Consider the following 27,154-nt stretch of genomic DNA (forward strand, 5'->3'; position numbering starts at 1 on the left):
GTTCACCAGTAAACTCTTGTAGCAGCATGTGGATGTTTGCCTGCAACCTATTAATGAGGCTTATTGAAAGTTAAACAATAGTTAACTGGCCATATTTAATGTGTATATTGGGAGATTGTGAACAGTGAAGGTAAATAACTATGAAATGCAAAATGTGCACCTTTCAGTCAATAGTTAACTGGCCATATTTAATGTGTATATTGGGAGATTGTGAACAGTGAAGGTAAATAACTATGAAATGCAAAATGTGCACCTGTCAGGTACATCATTTAAAGTAGTCAGCGTTGAACTTCTACCCCCACTTTTCAGCCAGTATAGCAATGCAATATGTCGACACTGAGGACAAACAACGAGGAAAAATAGCAGGCAAATGTCACAATCATCAGCCTGGTTCCACAACCACAATGTGTGGGCAGTTCCTTATGCAGGATGAAACAATGGGTGAGCATGGTATGACCAATGCGTAGACAGCATAAAACAATGGACTCCTGAGAGGAGTGGAAGGCAGAGAATCAAACTGCAGCAGACTCCTTGATTGTGTGGAGTTTATTATTGTGAGCAGTAGTGCACCAGATGTAATTCCACTTTTTGACAAAAAGAGATTTGACACAGATCCGCATATCCACAACTGGAATCATGAAAGGGAATGGGGGAGTCAGTTTCTGCTTCTCTAACCAATCAGTCAGCTAGTTCATTCCCTGGGATGCCCACACGACTTGGGACCCAGAGAAACACAACTGAGCAGGCGGCATGAGAGAGAGGTGGTCATGGATAGCAGAGACCAAAGGGTGACAAGAGTAGCATTGGTCAATAGTCTGCTGGATACTCATTGAGTTGGTACAAATTAAAACACTGTGGAGGGAGGCCTGAGAAACAAAATGGAGAGCACTGTGAATGGTTAGAAGCTCTGCTGTGAATTCACTACATGATACCGGCAATAAATGGTGTTATAAGCCAGTAGGAGACATATAAGTGTATCCCACTTTATCTGTTGTCTAAGAATTATCCGTGTAAATGGTGGCACCCTGGAACTCTGCAAGGATGACACGTACAAGGCAGTGGAAAACCATAGTGGTGACAGAGACCTTAGGACCATGGAATAGGTTGATCCTCATCCATGGTCTAGGCACCATCCAAAGGGTGGGGAAGGGGGGGAGGGGGGGAATACATGGGGCACATTCCAGTGAGTAAGGAGAACAGGGTATATGGCATGGTCAGGGAATTAGTGAATGGTGATTGGATAAGAAACCAGGAATTGGCTCCTTCATATTTGTAGAGGGGGAACCTCTGCTTCTGCGAGGAGACTGTCAACGGGACTAGTGCGAAAGGGAAGAAGAGCCAGATGCACCCCACAATAGTGAACAGGGTCAAGTATTTGCAGAGCGGAAGGAGCCACTGAGCCATAAACCTGACTACCATATTATAGTCTGGACAACACCAGAGCACAGTAAAGATGGAGAAGAGTGGTACAGTCTGCACATCAAGATATTCGTATGTGGGCCAGGAGGCAGAGAGCATTTAGCTTCCATATGAATGTAGTCTTTAGGTGGCGAATATGGGGCAGCCATGTCAGCTTTTTATACAAAATGAGGTCCAAGAAACGGGACTGCGCTACAACATTGAAGAGTTGGTCGCCTAAATAAAATTCTGGATCGGGGTGTACAGTGGGTTGATGACAAAAATGCATAACCTGCATTTTGGAGGGAGAGAACTGGAAGCCATGGGAAGTGGCCCATGCAGAGACCAATCAGATGGCTCCTTGGAGCTGGCACTCAGCAGATGCTGCTGAGTGGGAGCTGCACCAGATGCAATAATCATCAATGTACAAAGCCGGGGTAAGCCCAGGTTACAAGCCTATTGATGGCTATGAGGAAGAGTGTGATACATAACACAGAACCCTGTGGGATAAAAACTCTCAGATAAAAATCGGAATAGGGCCACAGAAGCCCTAGTCATGGAAGGTAACTAAGTTAGACAGAAAGAAGCCGAGAGGAAGTCACATCACTCAGTCTGTGGTCCTCACCAACAAGGATGGGGTGGCATCCATAAATATGATGTCAAACTGAAGGTTATGAGAGGGGAGATGACATCCCCAGACCGTCTCTAATGACCTCGTTGTCGACGGGACGTTAAACACTAACCACCACCACCACGACATCCCCAGAGGCACCAGGAGGAGAAGGGGGGGGGGGGGGTGTCTTGGGACATACATTCTTCTTCTCTTTTGGAGGTGGAGGAGGGCAAGGTAGAGAGGGAGTTGTTGTTGTTGTTGTTGTTATTGTTGTGGTCTTCAGTCCAGAGACTGGTTTGATGCAACTCTCGATACTACTCCTTCTGAATCTGCTTAGTGTATTCATCTCTTGGTCTCCCTCTACGATTTTTACCTCCACGCTGCCCTCCAATACTAAATTGGTGATCCCTTCATGCCTCAGAACATGTCCTACCAAACAACCCCTTCTGCTAGTCAAGTTGTGCCACAAATTACTCTTCTCTCCACTTCTATTCAATACCTCCTCATTAGTTATGTGATCTACTCATCTAATCTTCAGCATTTTTCTGTTGCACCACATTTCAAAAGCTTCTATTCTCTCCTTGTCCAAACTATTTATCGTCCATGTTTCACTTCCGTACATGGCTATACTCCACACAAATAATTTCAGAAATCACTTCTTGACACTTAAATATATACTCGATGTTAACAAATTTCTCTCCTTCAGAAACACTTTCCTTGCCATTGACAGTCTACATTTTATATCCTCTCTACTTCGATCATCATCAGTTATTTTGCTCCCCAAATAGCAAAACTCATTTACTACTTTAAGTGTCTCATTTCCTAATCTAGTTCCCTCAGCGTCACCCAACTTAATTCGACTACATTTCATTATCCTCATTTTGCTTTTGTTGATGTTCATCTTATATCCCCCTTTCAAGACACTGTCCATTCCGTTCAACTGCTCTTCCAAGTCCTTTGCTGTCTCTGACAGAACTACAATGTCATCGGCAAACCTCAAAGTTTTTATTTCTTCTTCATGGATTTTAATACCAACTCCAAATTTTTCTTTTGTTTCCTTTACAGCTTGCTCAGTATACAGATTGAGTAACATCAGGGATAGGCTGCTTTCTCTAAGTCTACAAATGCTAGAAATGTAAGTTTGCCTTTCCTTAATCTATCTTCTAAGATAAGTCGTAGGGTCAGTATTGCTCCTCACATGTTCCAGTATTTCTACAGAATCCAAACTGATCTTCCCCGAGGTCAGCTTCTACCAGTTTTTCCATTTGTCTGTAGAGAATTCACATTAGTATTTTGCAGCCGTGACTTCGTAAACTGATAGTTTGGTAATTTTCATATCTGTCAGCACCTACTTTTTTTGGGATTGGAATTACTATATTCTTCTTGAAGTCTGAGGGTATTTCGCCTGTCTCATACATCTTGCTCACCAGATGCTTGAGTTTTGTCTGGGTTGGCTCTCCCGAGGCTGTCAGTAGTTCTAATGGAATGTTGGCTACTCCCAGGGCCTTGCTTCGACTTAGGTCTTTCAATGCTCTGTCAGACTCTTCACGCAGTACTATATCTCACATTTCATCTTCATCTATGTCCTCTTCCATTTCCATAATACTGTCCTCAAGTACATCGCCCTTGTATAGACCCTCTATATACTCCTTCCACCTTTCTGCTTTCCCTTCTTTGCTTAGAACTAGTTTTCCATCTGAGCTCTTGACATTCATACAAGTGGTTCTCTTTTCTCCAAAGGTCTCTTTAATTTTCCTGTAGGCAGTATCTATCTTACCCCTAGTGAGATATGCCTCTACATCCTTACATTTGTCCTCTAGCCATCCCTGGTTAGCCATTTTGCACTTCCTGTCGATCTCATTTCTGAGAAATTTTTATTCCTTTTTGCCTGCTTCATTTACTGAATTTTTATATTTTCTCCTTTCATCAATTAAAATCAGTATTTCTTCTGTTACCCAAGGATTTCTACTAGCCCTCACCTTTTTACCTACTTGATCCTCTGCTGCCTTCACTATTTCTTTCCAGAGAGGAAGTACATTGACTGAGAGAGCAGTTGACTTTGGGGCACACAGATGGTGTGTCTCATGGCGAAGTTGTGGTAGGAGGCTTCTGGCCTGAGAGACGCCAGGGAGAGGGGTCCCAGGGAGAGCCCAGGCCAGGAAGGGGGAGCAGCGCTTGGACAAGAGGTCATGAGAACTGCAGGGGGAGAGGCGGAGATGGGGATGGGGCTGGGGTAAGGAACAGGTAGGAGGGGGGAAAGATGTAACAGAGGAAAAATTTGAAGGAAGTGACAGTGGATGGAGTCTCTCGTATTTTTGGCGAGCCTCAGTGTAAGGCAGGCGATCCTCGGACTTGTACGCCTTTCTCTTTCTCTTTCTCTTTCTCTTTCTCTTTCTCTTCTCTTCTCTCTTGTAATCTGGGCAATCTGGTGAGTGAGAGGAGTGGCGGTCATGGCAATTGACACACACACAGGTGGTGGAACACAGGGGCTTACCTCATGGAGTGGGTGTTCACAGTCACTACACAGAAGGTCCGCTGCACAGCGGGAAGACATATGCCCAAAATGCAAGCACCGAAAACATCTCATGGGTAGTGGGATGTACAGCTTCATGTCACATCTCTAGCAAATAACCTTGACCTTCTCTGGGAGGGTATTCCTCTCAAAAGCCAGAATGAAGGTGCCAGTATTGGTGCAGTTGTCTTTGCGACCCTTCTGCACACGTCGAACAAAACAAATGCCGCATCACTCCAGATTAGCCTGGAGCTCCTCATCAGTTTGCAGATGCAGGATGAGGTCCTTATGAAAAATCACTCTTTAGACAATATTCAGAGATTGGTGAGGGGTAATAAACACTGGGACATTGTCAAGACAATCACAAGCACAAAGAGTGGTAGACTGGATGGCAGAAGAAGGTTTGATCAACAGGGAGACCGACCGCATCTTACTGAGACATTCCACTTCACCAAACTTCTCCCCAATATTCTCCACAAAAAACAATGGCATTTTGGTGGTGAATGTGTCCCCGTCTGTCCTAGTACAGATGAGATAGCAGGGAAAGTGTTACAACCCAAGGCAGTGAGCCTGGCCGTCCTCCCATGGCATAGTACGGGATGTGAAGGCTGGTGGGTCATATGAAGCAGCATTCAATGATCCTTCACCATTCGAAGAAACAGCCATTTGAGAATGGCCAGATTTTTGCAGCTTGATACGCTTCATGCACAAGCATCTGCCCTTATACCATCCATTCTGATCAGCAGCTCTCCCTGTGGGTGCCAACTGGCAACACCAAGGACAGCCTGGCACAGAAGCCGTTGCTGGGAGTTCCGATGCTCTGGGAAGACAAGCAACCACTCCTTGCCATACATGAGGAGGGAACAGCTCAGGTATCAGTAGTGTGATCTCTGTGTTGTCAGGGGGCTCAGCCAGGCGAGTACATAACAGCCCCACCACATGGACTGGGTACACGTGCTGGTTACGTAGCATGGTGGAGGAGGGCTACAGTGGGGAAGGGAAAGGTGAAGGGGGGGGGGGGGGGGGGGAATCCACACTATAGACACTGGGGAGGGACTTCTGCATCAAAAGGCTCACACTGAAAACAGAAAATTTAGTAGTGGAGATCGTACCTTACGCAGGGACCTAAATGCAAAAAAGAGTGAAAGAACAGGCAGAAGGAACAAAATTTGAAGCAGTACAGGGAACCAGGTAGACAGCCAGGTCGATATAAATCAGACCCCTGAGAGAGGGGATGGAGGGGGCAATGGGGATGGAGCAAGGGCAGGGTGAAGGAAATGCAGCCAGGGAAGGAAGAATGGGCTGCAATAGCCCGGGGCCCCATGTGTGCCACGTATGAACTGATGAGAAAACCGTAAGTTACCTAGGGGATCTGGGAACTCATAGACCAAGAAATCCCTCACAGTGTTCCCAAAATAGCATGGTGTGCCTTCTTATTGAAAGATTATGTCATGAGGAAGTTGTGACACAGCATACAGCTCCAACATGTGTATGTAAATTGTTACATTAACTGTAGGTTACGTAAAAAAGAATGAGCCTATAGTCCTGTCCTTCAACAATCCACACAACACATTCATTTTCAGAGAGTCACATTTACTCTTTATCACCAGGTGAGGGGGGGGGGGGAGGAGTCATCAGTTCCTCATATGCATTAATTGTGCTGTTTACCGTGCTGCAAGATGGAATGTAGGCTTATCCGAGTAACAAACAACATCAAGGAATGTCTCATTTTCATCAATTTTTGCCAGAATTGTCTCTGTGAATACCTTCTGTCATGGCCTGTCCTTGGGCTTGATTCTGTGAGAAAACTGTAATTTGTACGCTCTAAGGCACAACCTTTTATGGACTGCATTTTGTACTGTCAAACGAGGTAACTGGAATGTCTGCTTGCTTACTTGCTTGTCGGATTGAATTATGATGGCTCTGCTGGAAGGACATATAGATTAATTCAACAGTAGCCTTTGTAGTTCCATGCTTTGCATAATGGCCTGACATAGAAAGCAAACTTCTGAAACTGCTTGTCCCATTTGTTATGCAAGTGGGATCACTTCAGTTGGTTGCAGTCTATATCATGCCTAAAAGAACACTGTAATACTGTAACAGACTTCAGCTTCGAAAGAGAAAGCACAAAGAACACTTTCTATTGTGGAGTCCACATGGCTACTAACACGCGTTTAAGTGAACAAAGCAGTTATGTGCACACGGAGTGAACTTCTGCAAGCAAACTCAAAAAACATTTTGAGTTACCTTACTTATAGAAACAATAAATACCCCAATTAAATCTCAAGTAATTACATTTTATATTATTATACATTTAATCTGGACACCTTGTACTATCACCTCATTTCTTCTTTCCCTAACTTAGATATGTAGGTAATCTGCTGGACAGATTGAAACTAACGATCATTAACAAAAGAAGTAGTGATCCAGATCATGTTTGTTCATTCACTATAACAACTGATATCATAGTTCCAATCTCCCCAAACTGGCTAATATTCCATGTATTAACACTATTCCGAGTGTTTCAATTGGTAGTTCCAGGGATTTTGCCTCCTGAAAGTAAGCAACAGGCAGCCATTGTGTCTCCTTGTAATTATAACCTTTAATCTAGGCTTCTCAACTGGCTAGATTAGCAATTCAATGTGTTGAACTTGATTCATTCTTAGTTGAATGATTTTATTACCCACTATTTATCATTTGCTACCAAGAAAGGGAGCTCAGTGGTTAAGGAAGGAGGTTTCAAATCCTTAGTATCCTGCTTCAGGTTTTCCACGGTTCTCAAAGATTATTTCAGCTGAAAACTGTTCTTCTGTGACCCTTCTCCAACCCAAACTAGTGCACTCCCTTCTCCGTAAAGACCACACTGTTGATGGAACTTCAGACTATTTAACACTTAGGTGCTGACGCCCGTAAAAATACGGGCGTGCGCGACCTGCCCGAAAGTCCGGCGCCCGTAATTTTACGGGCACGTGTTCTCGTTCTTCCCCTTCTATCCTTTGTGTGTTCTTACGGCTCCCGCTTGTCTGGGATGTGCTGCATGGACTGTAGTTCAAGTATTGGTCACTAGATAGTGCGGGCATGCTGTGGAAGGGTGTGCTTCCCTTTTTATTTGTCGGGTTTTGTGAGCAATGATTTTTTCCCACGCGGTCTCAGTAGCGTCGACATGGTGAAGGGTGGCTTGACGGACGAAGAAATTGATCGCGAGTTATATCGTGGTTTAGAAGAAATTGACACTGATTTGTCAGAGTAAGATATTGTAGATGACTCTGATGATGATGTGGACTATGTTCAAGAAATAGTTTCTGGCAGTTCAGGTAAAGAATTCTGACAACAAAACATCTATAATTTTTGCTCAGATTTTCACTGAAAAAACTCTCAGTATGTAATTATGATTTTATTTGCAAATACTACTCTTCTGATAGAATCAGAAGAGGAGGGCGGGTGTCCAAGCACTTCAGCAGCAAGTAATCCCGTCGATATTGTGCCTGAAGAACGAGTGAGACTAACGGCGAGGGGAAGCCGAGACGCGCGCGCTGCACCGATTCTGAGGAAGATTGGATGACTACTGATCGTGCACCAGATATCGATCTATTCTCAGGACAATTTGGAATATGCAATGTTGTCAGTTTAGACCAGAACAGTGCACCTCTAGAATTTTTTTCATATTTCCTGACAGACAGTATGATGAAACATATAAAGGAACAAACTAATCTGTATGCACAACAATGCATCAGGAAATTATGAAGCACAAATTCCCTTTCACCCACCTGTTCATTATCAAAGTGGAAAGGAGTTACACTTATGGAAATAAGGAAGTTTCTGGCAAAGCGTGGCGAAAAGACACAAGCAACCAGTGTAGTGAATGTAAAGTAGCCTTGTGCAAATTGCCGCGCTTCAAAATTTACCACACAAAGAGCAAAATTGTGTCCTAAAATAGTTACAGGAGGATACTGTAGATAAGACATACTGTATCCATCATAATTACAATTTTTGTGTAAAATAAAAAAATTTCCTTCTAGAAAATACAGTGAATATACCTTTGACCAATTTTTCCTTTTTCAAAAACAATGTTATAATAATAACGCTTGTCAAAAGTATATATTAATTCAAGAGAAAGGTATTATATATGGTTTTAAACAAGAAAGTCTAGAATGAGATTTTCACTCTGCAGTGGAGTGTGCGCTAGTTCTGCAAGGTTCGCAGGAGAGCTTCTGTAAAGTTTGGAAGGTAGGAGACGAGGTACTGGCAGAAGTAAAGCTGTGAGTACCAGGCGTGAGTCGTGCTTCGGTAGCTCAGATGGTAGAGCGCTTGCCCGCGAAAGGCAAAGGTCCCGAGTTCAAGTCTCGGTCGGGCACACAGTTTTAATCTGCCAGGTAGTTTCAAGAAAGTCTAGGTTTTTCAATAAGAGTAATTTTATTGCTATAACTGAAACCTTTCATGAGTTGTAGTAGTTTAAAATACGTTAAAATCAGCCAGTCTTTATGGTAGACACCCGCGCGCAATGGCTCAGTACCCAAAGTGTTAACTATCCTTTATCTCCATTATATGGCTACTATACTATCTAATATTTATTTTCATTAACATGATGTATCAATTCTAAATTAATTGATTACATAACAAAGGACTAACACATAAGCACTGGATCCAATGTTATATCCAGCCAGGTGGTAACAGCTAAGGCATTGAACTAGCATTTGTGAAAAGTAATTCTGAAATCCCCAGCCCATCAACCAGTATGAAGTTGCCGATGGTTTCCATAAACTGGTTTCGGTGAATGCTGGGATAGTTACATTGAAGGATATAGCCAGTTTCCTTCCTCATTATTTTCAATCCGATCTTTCATTCATTTACTAATGACCTCCTCACTGACAGGATGGTAAGGTCTAGTTGTCCTGGGATATCAAACCTCCAAGCCCAACAATAAATTCTTATGTTTATTCAGCAGCAATCATCTTTATGATTTTTGTTGTGTGTGCCCTGAACTGATCAAGCACTAATAAGAAATACTTTCCTGAGAGGTCACCAGATCTCCTTTTCCTCACTTTCTCAACTCCAGTCTTCATCCCATGCTATTCCATCCAACTCTTGTCAAAAACAATGATAACAGCTTCAAAAGTATAACTGTACTCAAACTGATACTGTGCAATTCTTTGTTTTAATTTGCATTTGACTCATTATTTAAACAGGAATTTACAGAAAATATATAACACCAGTGGTATCAGAAAGTCTTTGGGCAATGATATTAAAACAGTTTTTGTTTCATATAAGTTAATAGAAATATAACACATTCTGTTTAATCATATAATTGTACATAAATTCATGTCCTGTTCCACCTACCCTTTCAAAATCACTTGAACAGTATGGTAACATGTAAAGCAACTTTCTGAAATACGATATTAATGATTTTGGCCTCTGAATAAAATGGCAAGCTAGTTAATAAGCACTAATGAAATATAGAGAAGCATTAGCAAAAAATAGTAACCTCAAAGTCAGCATGCTTCAGAACATCATCAGCTCGCATTCTGTTTAAAATAAATTCTGCTTCATTTGCCACTCGTACAATGTGGTCCTTCATTGCATGAGATAACAATCTGGAAAAAAGTTCATTAGCATGTATCACTCATAATACCAACACAAAACATAACTGATGATGGCTTCACCAATAGATACTAACCGCCCCTCATTGATCAATTCAATAAATGCAAGGCCTGCATGTTTCTGCAGAGAGTTCTGCCATTCTTGTGAACACAAGAGCATAACTAGTTCAACAACAGAATTGCTATTTTTGAAAGTTGTTAAACCTGAAACAGAAATGAAACACAGTTAAATGTTACTCACTTAATTATAATTTCATCCCTCAGGTGAAGCAATGGAATACAAAGCAAGGTGGTAACATTACTCTCTACATAGCATACTGTGAGAACCATGCTGCCCATGCAATAGATCTCAAATAATGAATTTACCTTGAAATCCTATTTACAGCCAATGCACAAAAAAAGAAGCAAAGCATTACAAATATACATCATACTTTGATACGTGTACAACAAAATATAAAGTTCATGCACATACATGAAACAACACACAACATAAATGCACTGTTAGGAGAAGAGACATCAATGGACGGATGTGGTCACAATTCAGAATCAAGCCAAATGAATGAGGTACTGTTATAGCAGTACAACATGCTGAAGTTGCTCTGTTGGGTAGAAACTGAACTGATGCATTTAAAACCAAGATCTACAATGAATATTTTGGAACTGAATGTTAGAGGGAATATTGTTCAAAATAAAAAACATATACTAATTCTCTTCACAAAATTCACTGACTGACATCCAAGGTTCCTTAACATCATAAATAGGGACAATAGGTTGCTTGATTTATTATGGAGTGAACATTCATAAAACACAACACTACTGGCAGGATCATGAAGAAACAACATATAATGAGCTGAAGTATTAATTGGACTATTCAGTATTTCCACTTATTTTGTCAAACTTCTCCCTGGTGGCGAAACAATATGCAGAAACCACTCTTTGGCAGGAGAAAAGGGCGAGGCAGGAAATTAAAATGCTAATATAAAGATGTGGTTCTATCAGCAAATGGGGTACTACGTAGATATCACATTTGTATTGGGTTGTCCTTTATTTTTGTAGCATAACTGAACAACATAAATATCCAGAGTATCAAGCAAAGCAGCAATGGTAGTTTAAGTTTTTAGCACATTATTTTGACAATTGACCTGATCTTCTTTGTCATGTGTTGCAAGACATGTTTGGAGTCTAGATAGTATCTCTATGGCCGACACTCTCTGCACCTGATAAAGATGACAAGATCAATGATTCATATATTCTGCATCAACCTGACTGAATATCAGAGAAATTGTGTGACTTTCTGCTTGTGCTTGAATCTGCGGCAACTTGTGTGACAGGGCGTAAAATTAGATTTCTTACAAACCAAAAGGCACATCTTACAATGCACAGCTTTTTATTAGAAGGAACTGTAAAAATGGACTTTGTTGCTGAGTAGCTCTAAGTGACATGGACAAGTTGTGAGAAAAAAATTAGAAATTAAAAAAAAAAAAAAAAAAAAAATGTGTTATACTCATAACTAATACATTTCTTTTCCTGCTCCAAAAGGAATGCAGTGATACCAATAGCATCCTTCTACTAGAGAGGGAAATTAAAAAAAAGGGAGCTTCTCCTCTGGGAAGCACAGCTAACCATTATATACCCCAACGGTCACTGTTGATGTGTCTCCATAGTGACTAACATCAACTTCTCATATAAATAGAAAGAAAATTAATGGCAAGGCTCCATTATTTCTATGTATTTAAAGGCTAGACCGTGCATGATATTTAAGCATTTGTAACTGTATTAATGTTCTGCTCAAATAGATGTAGGTGCACACAAAGTGACTAACAAGTCATTTTTGTTCACAAAAATTCATCTTGAGTCATCTGATTCCAGATGCAGCTCACGGAGAAACTGATCCATGACATGTTGGATGTAAAATATGCCACTGTGTACCTTGCACTTGAAAGACAGTAAAACAAGACAGAAAGCATAAAGATACAAAACTGATCCTGTCATTTCACTATTCCAAGGAAAAATAGTTGGCCTGGCAACTGAAAATATTAAGAGAGCAAAGTATCATCAGGCAACAAGGATATAATAAAATAGACTTTCCTTCTATTTGTTTGTTCACTCACTTCCATTTAACATGTAAAATTTGTTTATATTTTTGAGTTCTGTGGTGTATACACCTTCATATCAAACCATATTATCCTAGAATCACACCATATACCTAATGACTGGTTGCTCTGCTGTTTGAAAAGCAACTAAAACAATCAGAAGACATTAAGAGATTGTACTAACTGCTGCCGTGTTTGCAATGACATGATTCTCTGAAATTCTGAGTGATTACAAATTACCTAAGCTTTTTAAAGCTGTGGTAGCAATAAACCATTTATAGCTTCCCCCACCATTTCCAATAATTTTCAGCTAAACATTACAAGCTCACGAAAAAAGCAAGTGACATACTGCTGTGAATGTGTGAAAAAGATATGCTGTGATCATGTGAGTATCAAGGTCGAAACTGAACAGATATCTCATATTAAAGCTCTCAAATTCTAATTATCTCTCTGAGCAGAGGTATTAAAATTACATGAATGTCCCAGTAAAACACTACAAGCATATTCCCAAAATATGTAAAATAATACGTGGTCTGGCTTGTTATGAATGGGCTAACACCGGTACTTGAAACTGTTCATTAATAGGACATATTCTATGGTAAGTATACAATGAGTAAAACACTATGTTAAGCACAATAATGACTAAAGAAAGTCTTTGTAGCCTATAATCAAGTCTTTGACCATAAAAATTAGCATTGGTCTGGTATTACCCGTATTTGCTATTGACAACAGGGTAAATATGAAATTCATATATTTTCAGACTGATAACAGCTTTACTTTATGGACAAATATCACTATAAGTAATTCAGTAGGAAATCTTAGCATACCATTTTGGAAAAAAAGTATTTCAATATAGGTGTAACAGCACAAATATAATCATAACTAACAAATATGCACAGGATGCACCATCCATCATGAAACTCTGGACAACTGATTTAAAATCCAAAATTTTAAACAATGAGACTAATAAGATTTAATTACATTGATATCAAACAATGTCTTTCATCGCACTAAGAAAAAGGATATACGAGAACAAATTTCTTATCATGGCTAATTTCCATAGCAACTCTATGGTAAATTGCAGTAGTTTGCGAGGAAACGCCTTTTCTTACCTGTTGCTCATGAATTTTTCCATTTGATTTGTACACTCATACACATTTTACTTTTTAACAAGCCATCTTCATTGAGTGTCCTGCAGTTTACTTTGATATTATGCTACAAAACCACAGCAACTACATAAAAAATGGAGACATTCAACTGGTTTTCGACACAAGGGAAAACTACATGATTTTTAATAATAAATTAGACACTTTACTGTAAGCAGCTCTTCATTTTATTATGTCCGCCTGCTTAGCTGGGTGGTAACATGCTCGCCTCGCATGCTAGAGGGTCCGGGTTTGATTACCGGGAGAGTTCGAGATTTTCTCCGCTTGGGGACTGGGAGCTGTGTTCTCCTTATCATCATTTCATCCTCATCACGCCCATTGTGGCGTTGACTGAAATAGGACTTACACATGGCAGTCGAACTTACTCTGATGGGGCCTCCTGGCCAAATACGACATATGCTCATTTATTTTTTTTTCTTTTTCTTCTATATACACTCCTGGAAATGGAAAAAAGAACACATTGACACCGGTGTGTCAGACCCACCATACTTGCTCCGGACACTGCGAGAGGGCTGTACAAGCAATGATCACACGCACGGCACAGTGGGCACACCAGGACCCGCGGTGTTGGCCGTCGAATGGCGCTAGCTGCGCAGCATTTGTGCACCGCCGCCGTCAGTGTCAGCCAGTTTGCTGTGGCATCCGGAGCTCCATCGCAGTAGCATGCCGCGACAGCGTGGACGTGAACTGTATGTGCAGTTGACGGACTTTGAGCGAGGGCGTATAGTGGGCATGCAGGAGGACGGGTGGACGTACTGCCGAATTGTTCAACACGTGGGGCGTGAGGTCTCCACAGTACATCGATGTTGTCGCCAGTGGTCGGCGGAAGGTGCACGTGCCCGTCGACCTGGGACCGGACCGCAGCGACGCACGGATGCACGCCAAGACCATAGGATCCTACACAGTGCCGTAGGGGACCGCACCGCCACTTCCCAGCAAATTAGGGACACTGTTGCTCCTGGGGTATCGGCGAGGACCATTCGCAACCGTCTCCATGAAGCTGGGCTACGGTCCCGCACACCGTTAGGCCGTCTTCCACTCACGCCCCAACATCGTGCAGCCCGCCTCCAGTGGTGTCGCGACAGGCGTGAATGGAGGGACGAATGGAGACGTGTCGTCTTCAGCGATGAGAGTCACTTCTGCCTTGGTGCCAATGATGGTCGTATGCGTGTTTGGCGCCGTGCAGGTGAGCGCCACAATCAGGACTGCATACGACCGAGGCACACAGGGCCAACACCCGGCATCATGGTGTGGGGAGCTATCTCCTACACTGGCCGTACACCACTGGTGATCGTCGAGGGGACACTGAATAGTGCACGGTACATCCAAACCGTCATCGAACCCATCGTTCTACCATTCCTAGACCGGCAAGGGAACTCGCTGTTCCAACAGGACAATGCACGTCCGCATGTATCCCGTGCCACCCAACGTGCTCTAGAAGGTGTAAGTCAACTACCCTGGCCAGCAAGATCTCCGGATCTGTCCCCCATTGAGCATGTTTGGGACTGGATGAAGCGTCGTCTAACGCGGTCTGCACGTCCAGCACGAACGCTGGTCCAACTGAGGCGCCAGGTGGAGATGGCATGGCAAGCCGTTCCACAGGACTACATCCAGCATCTCTACGATCGTCTCCATGGGAGAATAGCAGCATGCATTGCTGCGAAAGGTGGATATACACTGTACTAGTGCCGACATTGTGCATGCTCTGTTGCCTGTGTCTATGTGCCTGTGGTTCTGTCAGTGTGATCATGTGATGTATCTGACCCCAGGAATGTGTCAATAAAGTTTCCCCTTCCTGGGACAATGAATTCACAGTGTTCTTATTTCAATTTCCAGGAGTGTATATATAATAGAGGGAAACATTCCCCGTGGAAAAAATATATCTAAAAAGAAAGATGATGAGACTTACCAAACAAAAGCGCTGGCAGGTCGATAGACACACAAACAAACACACAAAATTCAAGCTTTCGCAACGTAACGGTTGCTTCGTCAGGAAAGAGGGAAGGAGAGGGAAAGACGAAAGGATGTGGGTTTTAAGGGAGAGGGTAAGGAGTCATTCCAATCCCGGGAGCGGAAAGACTTACCTTAGGGGGAAAAAAGGACAGGTATACACTCGCACACACACACACATATCCATCCGCATATACACAGACACAAGCAGACATTTGTAAAGGCAAAGAGTTTGGGCAGAAATGTCAGTCGGGACGGAAGTACAGAGGCAAAGATGATGTTGAAAGACAGGTGAGGTATGAGCGGCGGCAGATTGAAATTAGAAATTAGCGGAGATTGAGGCCTGGCGGATAGCGAGAAGAGAGGATATGCTGAAGGGCAAGTTCCCATCTCCGGAGTTCTGACAGGTTGGTGTTAGTGGGAAGTATCCAGATAACCCGGACGGTGTAACACTGTGCCAAGATGTGCTGGCCGTGCACCAAGGCATGTTTAGCCACAGGGTGATCCTCATTACCAACAAACACTGTCTGCCTGTGTCCATTCATGCGAATGGACAGTTTGTTGCTGGTCATTCCCACATAGAACGCTTCACAGTGTAGGCAGGTCAGTTGGTAAATCACGTGGGTGCTTTCACACGTGGCTCTGCCTTTGATCGTGTACACCTTCCGGGTTACAGGACTGGAATAGGTGGTGGTGGGAGGGTGCATGGGACAGGTTTTACACCGGGGGCGGTTACAGGGGTAGGAGCCAGAGGGTAGGGAAGGTGGTTTGGGGATTTCATGGGGATGAACTAAGAGGTTACGAAGGTTAGGTGGACGGCGGAAAGACACTCTTGGTGGAGTGGGGAGGATTTCATGAAGGATGGATCTCATTTCAGGGCAGGATTTGAGGAAGTCGTATCCCTGCTGGAGAGTCACATTCAGAATCTGATCCAGTCCCGGAAAGTATCCTGTCACAAGTGGGGCACTTTTGGGGTTCTTCTGTGGAAGGTTCCGGGTTTGAGGAGATGAGGAAGTGGCTCTGGTTATTTGCTTCTGTACCAGGTCGGGAGGGTAGTTACGGGATGCAAAAGCTGTTTTCAGGTTGTTGGTGTAATGATTCAAGGATTCCGGACTGGAGCAGATTCGTTTGCCATGAAGACCTAGGCTGTAGGGAAGGGACCGTTTGATGTGGAATGGATGGCAGCTGTCATAATGGAGGTACTGTTGCTTGTTGGTGGATTTGATGTGGACGGACGTGTGAAGCTGGCCATTGGACAGGTGGAGGTCAACGTAAAGAAAAGTGGCATGGGATTTAGAGTAGGACCAGGTGAATCTGATGGAACCAAAGGAGTTGAGGTTGGAGAGGAAATTCTGGAGTTCTTCTTCACTGTGAGTCCAGATCATGAAAATGTCATCAATAAATCTGTACCAAACTTTGGGTTGGCAGGCCTGGGTAACCAAGAAGGCTTCCTCTAAGCGACCCATGAATAGGTTGGCGTACGAGGGGGCCATCCTGGTACCCATGGCTGTTCCCTTTAATTGTTGGTATGTCTGGCCTTCAAAAGTGAAGAAGTTGTGGGTCAGGATGAAGCTGGCTAAGGTAATGAGGAAAGAGGTTTTAGGTAGGGCGGCTTTTGATCTGCGTGAAAGGAAGTGTTCCATCGCAGCGAGGCCCTGGACATGCGGAATATTTGTGTATAAGGAAGTGGCATCAATGGTTACAAGGATGGTTTCCGGGGGTAAGAGACTGGGTAGGGATTCCAGGCGTTCGAGAAAGTGGTTGGTGTCTTTGATGAAGGATGGGAGACTGCATGTAATGGGTTGAAGGTGTTGATCTACGTAGGCAGAGATGCGTTCTGTTGGGGCTTGGTAACCAGCTACAATGGGACGGCCGGGATGATTGGGTTTGTGAATTTTGGGAAGAAGGTAGAAGGTAGGGGTGCGGGGTGTTGGTGGGGTCAGGAGGTTGATGGAGTCAGGTGAAAGGTTTTGTAGGGGGCCTAAGGTTCTGAGGATTCCTTGAAGCTCCGCCTGGACATCAGGAATGGGATTACCATGGCAAACTTTGTAAGTAGTGTTGTCTGAAAGCTGACACAGTCCCTCAGCCACGTACTCCCGACGATCAAGTACCACAGTCGTGGAACCCTTGTCCGCCGGAAGAATGACGATGGATTGGTCAGCCTTCAGATCACGGATAGCCTGGGCTTCAGCAGTGGTGATGTTGGGAGTAGGATTAAGGTTTTTTAAGAAGGATTGAGAGGCAAGGCTGGAAGTCAGAAATTCCTGGAAGGTTAGGAGAGGGTGATTTTGAGGAAGAGGAGGTGGGTCCCGCTGTGACGGAGGACGGAACTGTTCCCGGCATGGTTCAATTTGGATAGTATCTTGGAGAGTTGGATCATTAGGAGTAGGATTAGGATCATTTTTCTTCGTGGCAAAGTGATATTTCCAGCAGAGAGTACGGGTGTAGGACAGTAAATCTTTGACAAGGGCTGTTTGGTTAAATCTGGGAGTGGGGCTGAAGGTGAGGCCTTTGGATAGGACAGAGGTTTCGGATTGGGAGAGAGATTGGGAGAGAGGTTTGGAGGAGAGGTTAGCTACTGAATTGGGGTGTTGTGGTTCCAGATTGTGTTGATTGGAATTTTGAGGTTTTGGAGGGAGTGGAGCTGGAAGTGGGAGATTGAGTAGATGGGAGAGACTAGGTTTGTGTGCAATGAGAGGAGGTTGAGGTTTGCTGGAATGGTTGTGAAGGGTGAGTGAGTTGCCTTTCCGGAGGTGGGAAACCAGGAGATTGGATAGTTTTTTAAGGTGGAGGGTGGCATGCTGTTCTAATTTGCGGTTGGCCTGTAGGAGGATGCTCTGAACAACCGGTGTGGATGTGGGAGAGGAAAGATTGAGGACTTTTATTAGGGACAGGAGTTGATGGGTGTGTTGCTTGGCTGAGTGGATGTGTAGGTGAAGGATTAGGTGGGTGAGGGCAATGGATTGTTCGGTTTGGAACTGGTATAGGGACTGATGGAAAGAAGGGTTGCAGCCAGAGATGGGAACTTTAAGTGTGAGGCCTTTGGGGGTGATGCCAAATGTCAGACAAGCTGTTTTAAATCTATAACCAATATGTAACAACAAAAAAATCATATATGAGGGCATGTTTGAAATGTAATGCCTCCAATTTTTCTATGTGAAAACTCTTAAAGCTTTTAAAACAAAACAAATGTTATTAACATTCTGCATCTTTATTCTTCAGGTCTAAGTGTTTGCAGCCCTCTTCCACTACAGGGCTCTGAACTGTAGCGTGTAACATGGTGGCATGCAATGTTAACCATGTCAATGCATGAGAAACAGCGTACTGTAACTGAATTTTGAATCTGATGCATTCGTCCACATGCAGGGCTCTCTCTCTTCCAACATGATAATGCCAGACCACACGTGAGCACTGCAACATTTGCAACAATCTGACACGTTGGGTTCACTCTCATCAATTATCCCCCACACAGTCCTGACTTATCCCCATCTGGTTTCCAGGTGGTTCTGGAACTTAAAGAACACCTTCAAGGACTTCACTTTGATAGTGATGAAGCATTGCAAGCTGAGGTATGGTGGTGGCTCCATCAAAAAAGTCAAAGAGTCTACAGTGGCAATATCAACAAACTAATTTCTCATTGGGAGAAATGTGGTAGTCACCAGGACCACTAGTTGAGAAATAAATATGTAGACATTATGAATAAATACGCAGAATGTTAATAATGTATGTATTATTTACAAACTTTTAAGAGTTTTCACATTAAAAAATTTGAAGGAATTAATTTAAGTACACCCTAATAATGTTCCATGGCACCCACTGAAGATGCCTTGTTAAAAAGGTGAAATGTGCCTAGATGCATAAATAAAATTTAAAAAATCATGTTCAGCGTGGAAAAGAGGTATTTCCTTGTAAACTGCTGCAATTCCAATAAAAATTTATTATAAATGTTTATGTTATCTGGTGTAACAATATTTTGAAAGGCTTCCAGAGTTCTTAATTACTTAACATTTAGGTAGTAAGAAGACTATGAAAAAGAGTAACAAAAATGATTTTTCCTTCACTTGAAATGTAACAACTGAGAGAGAGATAATATCAAAATTCCTAAGGTTTCATTTTGGATTCCTTCCATAACGATGGGTACAGGTTTACCAAAACAGAACTCAATTAATTGGGAATCATAAAAGCATTTTTTACTTAGTGGTATTTTATCTTACTCAATCTGAGCTTGTTCTATTATTTGGTGACATGGCCACTTATCATTACAAAAATATTTGATTACAATGACTACTTACCTTTGCCTTCCATTAGAAGTTCCTGCCCATGTGATCCAACCAGGGTTTTAGAGAGGAAAGGAGCAAAGTCAACCATTATTTCCCGCAGTAATGGACAGACAGAGCCCAGAGCCATTTCTAGCTTCTGTGTGAGTGAAGCCTCTCGAGATGGCGTAGGCACAGCCAAGTGTTCAACCATAGGTTTTATGGGCAGTTCATCTGGCCTCATCTGTGCAGGAGTAGGGCACATACCATCCGGAACACGTACAACAGATATTTCTGCACGAGGCTTTTCACCACGACTGTTATCATGTCCATCATGCAAGTTGTTATGCATTGAATCAGATGACAATGCTATCTCAGGACCCTCTTCATTTAAGTTGACATCAGTCCAGCTATCATCATTGACAATCGGTGTAGACCTCTCATCTTCTGTTATTGCATTTACATCACTGTGTTCTGCATTTTGCATATGTTCTGTTGTGTTTAGCTGAAGTGAACTACTGTCTTCTGCAGAGTCTCCACTCTATAATAAAATAAAAGTGTGTGACAAGAATAGCCACTATACAGACAATATTTTATATCTCTATTCAAAATATCTATAGCAACTGCTTCAAATGAGCAAGCAATTTTTTTTACTATTTAACGTAGGCTTTAAACTAGGTATGCAAATTATAATGAAAACAAGCATGTAACTGGCATGCTCATTAAATATAACAGAGTCAGGAAAGTTGAACTATTATTTGAATTCAAGTACACTATGGCCTCTTACCATACTTAATGTTAGTTGAGTAGATAAAATGAAGCATTTGCATCATAACGTAAGCAATGCTGCACAATTCACTGACATTTCATTCATCTTCAATAATTAAAGCCATATACCATTAAAAAAGAAACAATTGGAATTTTCTCAGTAATTTCAAAGAAGGCCTCATATTACCTTGATTTAAAACTTATTATGAACTCAATACAACCTCTCAGTGGGAAGACATTTACAGAAGTGAAAGCAGCATTTGGTGTGCTTCAGGGAAGTGTGACAGAGCCACTGCTTTCATGATACATATGAAAGTGTCCAAGTAAGTAAAGTTGGCAGTATTTTGAAACTATTTCCAGATGAAATGGTTATATATGAAATGTTTGCATTGCCTAAAAAATATTGTGTCATATAAGAAGACCTGCAGTCATACACATTTCATGAAAAGACAAGTAGACGACATTCATCACAATCAACTTTAATGTAAATCTTCAGGTTTTGGTGGCGCAAAGACTGTTCCATTAAGGTTCGGATGTGCAGCCGCAAGAAATCTCCTTCTTCTTCTAATATTTCGGCTGTATAACGTTCAGCCATCTTCAGAGTGAGCCGCAAGACTGCATGAGTCTTGCGGCTCACTCTGAAGATGGCTGAACGTTATACAGCCAAAATATTAGAAGAAGAAGGAGATTTCTTGTGGCTGCACACCCGAAACTTAATGGAACAACTTAAATGTAATCTGCAAAAATATCCCAATGGCCCAATGTTGTTGCATGACTATGCCATTATAAAGCAAGTATTTGAATCAGTAACAGGCATCAAATACCTTGGGGTATCCAATTGGAGAAAATTAAGGTGGAGTAGTCACATCAGTCCACACGTGATGTGATGGAGGTAGATGCCACATTGAGATCAATTGCAAGAAGGCTAAAGAAGTGTTACTCATTTTCAAAGGAGTTTGCTTGTAAAACATTTGTCCAACTTATTTCAGAGAATTAGCATCACTCTGAGATTCTTTCAAAGTTAAATTAACAGAAGACAGAGAGTAAGTGGGTACATCATTTTTATCCAGTTAAAGTCTTTCTATGCTGAAGAAACTAAGTTAAATGTGTGTGTGTGTGTGTGTGTGTGTGTGTGTGTGTGTGTGTGTGTATTTGGATGTCATGGTTGATGCAGTCATTGTAAAAGGATGCTACTGAGCTGTAGCAAAAGTTAAATCTCTGACAATAATAAAGACATATTTTTACTACACATCTGATGATTGGTTCCACACACGAAACAACACTTCTTTCTCAACAGTTCATTCACAAGGATGATAGCTATTTATAAACTTACATTTTTAAATATCTAACAGCCTATCAGTTGAGATATATGGTGAACCACATGGAAAATTTTACAGACGTTTAAACTAACATCAGCAATGTGATCATTATAACTGTAAATACAATATTACCATTTACTGGGCCGAAACGTGTACACTTAATCTGATATTAGCAGAAAACATTTCCAACAGCTAACTGTCCTTTACACAATAGTGTAGATTAACATCTATGTGATACTACTTCACAATACATAAAACAGCATGGAAATCATCAAGTATTAAATGGTAAAGACCACCAGATTACAAATACATAATGAGTAATTGTAACTTCAGTAACAATAATTCCAATCAAGGGTGGGGGGTGGGGGGTAGTCCTCTTTGAAAATTCCAAAAAATTAGTTTGTTTGCTAATAATTTTCTCTGGAATGTTCACTTTACTGTAGTTTTAATCCGAAGTTCAGCAGAAACTCCGTTATCAAGTTACAAGGCCATTTGTGAAAAGTGTCTCTGAAAACCATTGACAGGGAGGAAAAAAATAGTTGCCATGTAATTTCAATGATGGCATAACAGGCATTATGGAAATTATGAGCATACTTGAACTTGAGATCGGACCAAGTTCTTACAACTTCTGCATGAAAGTGAACGAAAAGCGCACTGAGCGAACAGAGCAGTGGATGACAGAAGCTGCCAAAGAGGCCCACAGGACCACCATGGCTACAGAGAAGATCGAGGACAACTTCCTTTTGGATCAGGAAAGATTGCTGTACGGTCCACAGATCAGTGACTGGAGGTATGTTTAACTTAACCACAAAAAAAGTAACCCAAAATTTTAAACAAGTTTTTCTGAAAATAATATTTTTAAAATTGGCAGCAAACACAATTTCAGAATGAGATGCATGATTTTGATCATAACTGAATTCTCTATCAGGATACGAAGCTGTTTTGTGAAATCTTCAAAAGATTTTACCTGAAAAAATCACAAAAAATTATCTCTCTTTCACATGTTCAAAGAGGGCTACCCACTTTACATACTAACTAACGAAAATGAAATGAAAGAAAATGAATAATAATTTTATTATTTGTAAGGTGGACTCAAGCTGCATTATTATTTAATTCATGTATCTCTTAAGCCTTGTAAACTAGCAATACTGCTGCAAATAAAATATTGTATTACATAGTGAAAGCTTGGCTAAAACAAGGGAAAAGCATTATCGTGCCTTGCCTTAAAACAAGATGCAAACAGCTTAGTACCAACTGCCATTAAACTGAATTTAGATGGCTCATTACTGTAAACAGATTTTTTTTTTCCACTGCCGACAACTAATTTTGCACTACAGTCTTTCTTCATTTATGAAAGGCATGAAACAAAAGATGAAGTAACTGTTATCTGTTTTGAATATCTAAAACAACTATAATTTTACCAGAGACAAGATACTGCAGCAGCCTTCTATTCAGATAATGCTAAAACGCTTTCAGCGAGCTATCACTCAGTAACTACTACTCTAAATAATGATTCACATTGCCCTCTAAAAGACTCCTACAATTACCATCTTATGATGCACCTCCAGCATACTTGTGTGCTAATATCAACAGAGACTGATTCTTAACTGATGTAGCTTTCTACTACAATAAAGCACCTTTCACACAACTCTTTAAGCTTCTAGCTGGTTACTTTTGCTCATCATGGAGTGCAGTGTAGAAAGAAAGGACATATAAGATGAACCGAAATACATGCACACAGACACCGCAGCAAGACTCTTCACATACTAAAAGCTCAAAAACTTCTGTAACAATATTTAACCGCTTGCATATTCTTGGTATGTTACTGTGCCTCGGATGCCGTGCAATGAGCATGTAGACAAGCAGTTAGAATGATGCCCTCTATCGGCTTGATATACACTTGCCCTATCTGAGGGTGCCAAGTGGGTTCTCGCATTGGACTCCTGAGTCACCAACGAAAGTGCCTGCATGATGGTACTCAAATCTTCCTTTAGGAAGTATAGGTAATTGATGATATTTTCAGTGGAAAATCAACATTAAGGAAAGGCAACATGGCAACATTGTAATAACATGAATTTTCAGTATCTTGCGCCTGTGCTGCTCAGTAGAGTTTTGTGTTAGAATACTTGAGTATGTGAGTCTGATTCAGGGGAAAGCAGGGTCAGTAAAACCAGTTTAAAAAGAGACAACTATAAACATGAGAAGACAGATTTAATGACGGATTTCGACTCACTGTCCTGCCATCTATTTAGAGTGTATTGAAAACAGTGAGCAACACTTAGAGACCTGGAAGTACATCCAGAATCTTTGTTATACTTAGTATATCTATGGAACAAGACACAAATAAGTACCTTTCTTTGTTATACTTAGTATATGTATGAAACAAGACACAAATAAGTACCTTTCACACTATCACAGGAGAAAGCTAGCTACACAGTCATTGCAGGCACATTTTTACATCAGGTTCAAAGGGAATATCTTATGTAAATGAGAAAATTGGTTTAAACATCAGCTTCACTGTGTTAACTTTATCACATCAGGTCTTGGTGTATTATTTTTATTTTTGTTATTAAGTTCTGTCCAATAAAGCTGTAGTATATACTGTTCTTAAATGATACATATCTTACCACTGCAGTTTCTCTTAATTTCGAACACAGTGATTACTGGCTGATCATGTCAGAAATAGTCATGAAGAGTAATGATCATTTAAAAATAAATTAACTGTTACAGTTATCAGCATATACTTAGACAAAGGACTGGAAATCATGAAGGAGTGTTGTGCATGGAACAAAACAGAGTGAATGTTTAAAGGTAAAATATGTCTTCAATAGCTGAATAATAATAAAGATTGTGCTCTCATTTCTGTATTATTATTATTATTATTAAAGAACTGCACATCTTTTGTGTAAGATTTGCTGTGCACTGTACAACAATTATGAAACCAGATGGCATATCACCACAGAAAATAAAAGAAAATTAAATTTAGATGCAGAAAGAACTCTTTGAACTAGAGTATTCGAATACAAAACTCTGCCACTATTCTAACTTGGCAGTTCAGCTACACAGTACTGAATGAAAATATTTATCATATGAATGATTGCAGTATTGCCAAACTGTCTAAGACATTCATTTTCTACTGAAAATATCCAAGGGAAGAAATTTTATTACAGACATTTTTTTACTGTTGGTATGTACGAAATTGTGCTGCGGCATCCATATGCATGAATTCTGGTTCACTCAGGATATTTCAAGAAACTGAAGAACTTAGAGAAAAGAAACTGTCATAATTTTGGTAAAAATAAACAATTATAAACGTGAGGAGAAAGGTTTAATGATAGCTTTCAATTTACCGTCCCACCATCTATTTAGGGCGTACTGAAAACAATTAACAGACTTTTATTCACTTATCCATCAAGGCATGAGGAGCACCATAATAAAACTAAGCTTTATAGTTTTATTTTGGAGATCTGACAAAAGGTGCACATCATTTGTGGAAACTTAAGGTGTTCACCCTGCTGATGTACGGATGTTACAGGTATGACATCCCAATGGCCACAAATCATTAAAACAGCTGCTTGTCGTATTTAAACAATGAATTGATTAATTAATTTTATGACAAGAATAAGTGTGGTGGAAAAAAACAGGTGCGACCAAATGGAGAAGAAAGCAATCCATCATTTGCTCTTATCTAAGTCTGTACGAGTTCATTAGTTTAAGTAATTATTTCAGTATTGCTGTGGTCATTCTCCCATGATGAGATGCTCAATATATTGAGTATGTATGTATCACATGATGATAATATTAAAGCTTCATTAATACAGTACCATTAAGTATGCTTAACTTGCTACATTAAAATGTCCTTACAAATAACCTTTCATCATTGGGGTGCACAGTATACCAGTCATCAGTGTGGTCACACATGTGACACTCACTCAAATTTTAACAAGAATTCATGCTATTCATATGGAATGTGCTTATAACAGATTGGGTTGCTAGAAGTAGTGGGTGGTGTCATGTGGAATGCCCACCACTGTGCAACAGCTGATCCCCATCAGTTGTAACGACAACAATTATTATGATGATATTATTATTATTATTATTATTACTAAATTATTATCTTTATTTGTTCATAATAACTTTACAGTGATGGGCATCAATTTTTTGTACATTTACAACACTGATATCATGTCATAAATTAAATATATATAACTGGGTCAAAAATCTGAGTAAGTATAAACATCTTTTAACTAAAAATGTTTCAACTTGCCCTTAAAAGATTTCCACAGAGTTTCCTTATATTCTTTGGCAACCTGTTACAGAACTGTCTTCCAGCTGCAAGTGGACTGTGATTTGTAGCTCTTTTTATTACTCAGTATTCTATGACAATCACATCTAGTTCATGTATTCTGTTTATGGATGTCTCTATTCATTACAGTTATTTCTTCATTCTTTATTACAAATGTAATTGCCTTTAAGGACATACAATGGGTACAGTCAGTCAACTGAAGTAGCCCCTATAGAAAGGCATTTGATCATATTAGCCACTATTCTAACTGCTCTCTTCTGAAGCCTGAATATCCCACCCATGTGGACTGTACGCAACCCATCCCAAATTTAAATCCCACATGTTGCCTATGCAGGTTGATTAATCCATAGTATATTTGTTTAAGAATAGGAGTACTTACTATATCAGTGAGACTTTTTAAAAGTAAATGTTGCAACAATGCAGCTGATCTTTCTACAGATGCAGCTGATGTAAACTCTCTACATAAGAAATTCATCAATTAGAATGCCTAATAATTTATGTTTCACAGATGTTCCAGCTTTACACTGTGATCCGATGTTTATTTCCACTTGAGCTTGATTATAATTCAACAATAACTCCATCACAATAGTCTTGTCATTATTCACTTTAAGTTTCCTCATTATTACATGTTCTTTGATCATATCAAAGTTTCCTTTATTATTTTACAATGCTAGCTGTTCAATCCAGTCCCAGCTAATAATTGATGTATTGTCATATAGTTCACTGTCCACCCCTGATAGCAGAGTGGACAGCACAATGGAATGTCATACCTAACGGCCCGGGTTCAATTCCCAGCTGGGTCGGAGATTTTCTCCGCTCAGGGATTGGGTATTGTGTTGTCCTTGTCATTATCATTTCATCCCCATCAACACACAAGTCGTCAAAGTGGCGTCAACTTGAAAAACTTGCACCAGGCGAATGGTTTACCTGAAGGGAGGTCCTAGCCACACGGCATCTCCATTTCCATTATAGTTCACTAGTTCTGAGTTATGTGACTGTGTTACACCATTAATAGCCTATATACAAGTAACAAAAATAGCCCAACAATACTTCCCTGCGGGAATCCACAGCTGATGGTCTCTTATGATGATTTTACTATTAGCATATTGCCTTCATTATTAAAACGCAATTTAGCACACTGTCTTCTGTCTCAGAGATTTTAACTTGACAAATTCA

The 27,154-nt window shown here is 40.8% G+C and overlaps 1 protein-coding gene across 1 annotated transcript in view; it reads right to left on the bottom strand.

Annotated features, from left to right (window-relative positions):
- LOC126095706 (neurobeachin-like) overlaps window positions 1–27,154 on the bottom strand; it is a 794,263-nt gene that overhangs the window by 75,691 nt on the left and 691,418 nt on the right. The window contains exons 31-33 of the mRNA XM_049910457.1: window positions 19,622–20,126; window positions 10,198–10,324; window positions 10,006–10,114 (exon numbers count right to left, since the gene is read on the bottom strand). Of these exons, the coding sequence (XP_049766414.1) occupies window positions 10,006–10,114; window positions 10,198–10,324; window positions 19,622–20,126 (741 nt within the window). The remainder of the gene's footprint in view (window positions 1–10,005; window positions 10,115–10,197; window positions 10,325–19,621; window positions 20,127–27,154) is intronic.

Source organism: Schistocerca cancellata, chromosome 8 (genome assembly GCF_023864275.1).
Source record: "Schistocerca cancellata isolate TAMUIC-IGC-003103 chromosome 8, iqSchCanc2.1, whole genome shotgun sequence".
Taxonomy (NCBI): Eukaryota; Metazoa; Arthropoda; class Insecta; order Orthoptera; family Acrididae; genus Schistocerca; species Schistocerca cancellata.